The following is a 5,000-nucleotide window of genomic DNA, read 5'->3' as shown; positions in this document are numbered from 1 at the left end:
GTCAGAAGAAGGAGAACCAATATATTGCCGTCGGTGCAGTGCAAAGCACTTCCATGTGCAAAACAATCGCTAAAGTATTCCATTCCCCATATACAACAAAGCTAGCTAGGATAGGATGCAACACAACTGAGTACTAAGTACTAAGGTACAACTTAAAGTGTAGGAAGATCCAGACCCATTCGCCATAGAGCCCTGACGGTAACTACCTGGCCTGGGTGCGCCTTGAAGTCCCTCTTCAGCATGCGCACCTCGATGACCTCCGAGGGGTGCCGGATCACCGTCACTATGGTAACGGGGTCACTGCTCCGGATGTAGCGGTAGAACCGCTCAGCGCAGTACAGGCAGAGAGGGCCCGACACCCACATCCATGTCTGGAAACGCAAAACCGTGCACACGCATAAACAAACACACACGCATAAACAAACACACACGCAAACATCCCAAAAAAGAACATTCAATAAAGGGAAACAAGTACTAAAGCATATCAACTTCATGCAACATTGGAAGAGAAAAAAACAATAAAAAGTAAACAGAAACACAATGCTTCAAACTGTTTGTCTGTCTGCCTGGATGCCCTTCAGCCTGCTTATAGTTTTTGGCGGTGCGGGTGCTGGTTTTGTCAAAGTTCTGGTCTTCCAGACTAATTGCATACAGCCACAATAAAACCTCATTACTATTGGCTTTTAAGGGGGTTTTATTGAACTACTTTACCCTTAATGACCATGTGAAAACACATGGGATCACAGACACGAGCTCACACACACGTGCGGTGTTGAAGCTCACACACACACACACACACACACACAAACACACACTAACACAAAATTACTAGAGTAATCCACCCCTTAAAGTTTACAACCAAACCCCCTTAATGACCATGTGAAAACACATGGGATCACAGACACAAGCTCACACACACACACACACACACACACACACACACACACACACACACACACACACACACACACACACACACACACACACACACACACACACACACACACACAGACACACCTGGGGGTAATGGGGGTGGAAGCGGGCCTCTTCTTTGCATCTCCTCTCTTCATTGCCAGGCTCTAGCTCCTCCCCTTGCAGCTCTGGGCTGCTCTGATTGGGCCTGAGACAGCCCGGTGGGTGGGTGTCTACATTTGTCTGGTACTTCAGCGCTCCCCTTGGAAACATAGGGTGGATCCAAGTCATTATTAAATCCCTAATTGCGTGTATTTCACTTTTGAATCGGATGCCAGAGCCAAGACCTACCCGACCATGTGGACCATGAGAATGATGTAGAAGACGATGAAGAGGTTGTGTGTGTACCAGAAAATCTCATAGTTGGACAACCTGTAACGGACAAACCACACACACACACATAATAAAATCATTATCCAAACAAATATCAGTGCAAAGACTCAACAGGGAATCCTCCCGATGCTGATATCAGACTGCACTGTGTGTTGAAAACAAACAGAACAAACGAAAGAAGGAGTGAAGAAAGAGGAGTTTTTTCCGGGACCATTCTCTCAGGGGAGGGAGGCCAATGACATTCAAAGAAAGGGCTAGCCCGCCTTGTTCTGAAGTTGTTCTGATGCCCCTCTCCATTATCTCCTTTGAGATCATGTTAAGTAATGGCCTACTATCCTCAGGCCACAGGTCAGTGACTGGTATGACGTAGTGTGAACTCAAACAACTGGACGGCATTCCTGAATACTTGCATCACTTCAGTCGTCATGTAAACTAGTACTCACCCAGACATCCTGTTCAGTTATGATGCACACCCCATATGCTTCATCATTATTCAAATAGAGGGAAAGTCCATGTAAGGGCGCTAACTAATCAATTTAACTGACAAACATCTGGAGCTAGCTAGCTAAAGCTCAACATGTTGCTTTAGCCGTCTAATGTAGTCTTTGGACATGGGAGTGTAGGTGCTATGGAAACAAGGCGGAGGTGTTTTGAACAGGGTTACTTAAATGTCAGGCCAAGGAGGGTAATTTGATTACAAGAAGGCGAGTTCAGGCACATGCTAAGCCCTCAGTCCCACATAGTCGGCACAAACACCAGGCATGAGCAGCGCTAAGGTTACACATCAAAACAAGTACGTCTTACAAACAGACCACAACAAAGGATAGAACCACAGCAGCACATGAGTTTCACTCTACAAGGACTCTACATCCCCCCCTCCACTCCCTAACAGGGGCTCTCTGACCTGTACGTAGATACAACAAGCAAGACCGAACCAATCATACGAAGGCTTCACGGCAAAATAGGAGGCTGTTGGATTCCTAAGTGTGTGCCCGAATATGAAATACAGGTCGCTTCACCACACATTACACCCTAACCCTAACCCTAGTCTCAGCCACCCCGACTGAAGGCCTTATCAGAGTAGGTCACGGTAGGCGTTTAAAGCGGACGCAGAGGTCCGGAGAGCCAGACATAACAGCACAGTGACCTCCCGTGACCCGGGTAATGACAGAGCTATGAGCCGAGCACTCAGGAAGGATTTGCTCTGTCGGGGGCTGTCTTCTTATCGTCCCCATCGTGGGGCTCACAAACACAAGGGAATATATTCACACACACATGCACTCACACACACGCTAGCGACCACGTACATGGTTGCATGCTCAAAGGCATGCATGGAGATGCACACACACACAAACACACACACACACGCACACGCACACGCACACACACACACACACACACACACAAACACACACACACTTGCACACAAAATACATACATGGATACATTCAAATACACACACACAAACTTGTACTTCATTCCATGCTCACAGGACAAAGAAGGTTCTTGACACTGTTTTCCAGCATTTTGTTAACACAATAATTCTATCATACCGATACCAATCATGCCATTTTATTGTCAGTTTCTCCCTCAACATGCAATGTCAATTAAAAATACATGTGCTATGCTGTTGTATTTAAGTTTAAGTTAAGTTTTGCCAACCTACCGTATGCAGTAGGAGGAGGCAGTGAACATCAGGAAGAGGATGACAACCAATAGGACGCCCGTGATCCCTGGGACTGGAACACATCATCACATAGCGTTGGTTCGATGTGGTCACAACCATTAGTAAGGGCGTGCGTAGTCCTTGAGATTAGAGTTACATGGTTTGTATCCAAAATAATGTTGAGACATTAATTAATGTTTAACAATCATGTGGCTATCATGAAAAATAAACAATTTTTAAAAGGTTACTTTTCAAGATTCCTTACAAACTAATTAATTTGATCAAAATCTTTTACCTTCATTGAGTACAAGAACATGTTTTTTTCCACAAACTTAAGTAGGCAAACCCTGTTTCTCAAATGTCACATTATTCCCCTACACATTAAAGCTATGAGTGAGAGTGAGAGAGACAGAGAGAGGATAAGATACAGAGGGAGACAGAGAGGACGAGAGGACGAGAGACAGAGAGAGGAGAAACAGAAAGACAGAGAGATACGGAGAGGACGAGAGAGGACAAGAGAGAGAGAGACAGAGAGACAGAGAGAGGACTAGAGACAGAGAGAGGACAAGAGACAGAGAGAGGAGAAACAGAGAGACAGAGCGAGACGAAGAGGACAAGAGACAGAGAGACGGAGAGGATGAGAGAGGACGAGAGACAGAGAGAGAGTACAAGAGAGAAGAGAGACAGAGAGAGGACGAGAGACGGAGAGGACGAGAGACAGAGAGACAGAGAGACGGAGAGACAGAGAGGATGAGACACAGAGAGACAGGGAGACAGTGAGAGGACGAGAGACAGAGAGACAGAGAGACGGAGAGACAGAGAGATAGAGAGGATGAGACACAGAGAGACAGAGAGACAGAGAGAGGACGAGTAACAGAGAGGACGAGAGACAGAGAGACAGAGAGACGGAGAGACAGAGAGAGAGAGAGAGGAGGAGAGACCAATCGACAGGGACTGAGTTAGAAGGAGTTAGGGTGCGAGACTAAAGAGAGGAGACACACAGCATGTATCCCCGCTCTGCTCCTTGGCATTGTGCCATGCTAATCTGTAACACATTTACAGCTTATCATTACCTTGGCAACACAAGAAGAACAAACCAGTATTAACACACATAAACACATGCACACACACAAAAATACAGACAGACACACACAAACACACACACACACAAATAAACACACACACACACAAACCTCACCTGTCGTCAAAATGATCATCCTAGGATCCTTGCCAAAACAAAACAAAAAACATTAAAGTCATTGTAAGTTGTGTTGGTGCTTGCGTGTGAGAATGTGTGTGTGCATGTTTGTGAGTTTGTGTGTGCTCACCTCTCCGAGGTAACGGGCCAAATTGAGAGCAGGTAGATCCTCAGAATAGAAGGCACTGAAGTTAACTACATTGACCAGGTGAGCAGAAACATGAACAACTGGGGAGCAACAAAGAAAGAAGAAAGAGAAGGGTTATTGAAATATAATGAACCCACTTCCATTTTTTAAGAAATGCTGGCATAAAGAATAAACCTCCCCACACTAACAAGCAGAAACGCACGCAAACACACACAGACACCAGAAACTTTGTTTAAGCATTTCATGTGTCGATTCAGTATCCCCCCCCCCCCCCCCCCCCCCCCCACACACACACACACACACACACACACACACTCAGACAAACTCACAGTGTGGGATAGCTGATAGAATTAGTGGGAGAGACACCAGGGTGCTCTCTTTCCTCACCCCCTCACATCCCCTCTCCCTTCCTTGCTCGTTGTCTCAGCGCTTCGGAACTCTACAATTACAACTTCAGAACTTTACCCCAAGGGGATGGATAAGTATGTGTGTAACGTGTATGCGTGTGTGAATGTGTGTGTGTGTGTGTGTGTGTGTGTGTGTGTGTGTGTGTGTGTGTGTGTGTGTGTGTGTGTGTGTGTGTGTGTGTGTGTGTGTGTGTGTGTGTGTGCGGTGTGCGTGCGTGTCTGATGGGTAAAGGCGGGGGGCTGAGAGGTTTAATATACAGCGCTAGCAGGAACATT

General features: G+C 46.2%; 1 protein-coding gene across 1 annotated transcript in view; it reads right to left on the bottom strand.

Moving 5' to 3' along the window:
• Nucleotides 1-5,000, bottom strand: part of nox4 (NADPH oxidase 4) — a 19,135-nt gene that overhangs the window by 9,086 nt on the left and 5,049 nt on the right. Inside the window, exons 5-10 of the mRNA XM_030382030.1 lie at nucleotides 4,300-4,397; nucleotides 4,170-4,197; nucleotides 2,972-3,044; nucleotides 1,264-1,344; nucleotides 1,018-1,174; nucleotides 207-371 (exon numbers count right to left, since the gene is read on the bottom strand). Of these exons, the coding sequence (XP_030237890.1) occupies nucleotides 207-371; nucleotides 1,018-1,174; nucleotides 1,264-1,344; nucleotides 2,972-3,044; nucleotides 4,170-4,197; nucleotides 4,300-4,397 (602 nt within the window). The remainder of the gene's footprint in view (nucleotides 1-206; nucleotides 372-1,017; nucleotides 1,175-1,263; nucleotides 1,345-2,971; nucleotides 3,045-4,169; nucleotides 4,198-4,299; nucleotides 4,398-5,000) is intronic.

The sequence above is a fragment of the Gadus morhua genome, chromosome 16 (genome assembly GCF_902167405.1).
Source record: "Gadus morhua chromosome 16, gadMor3.0, whole genome shotgun sequence".
NCBI lineage: Eukaryota > Metazoa > Chordata > Actinopteri > Gadiformes > Gadidae > Gadus > Gadus morhua.
Note: the sequence above shows the minus strand (reverse complement) of the source record. Positions and strands in the feature narration are given on the sequence as shown.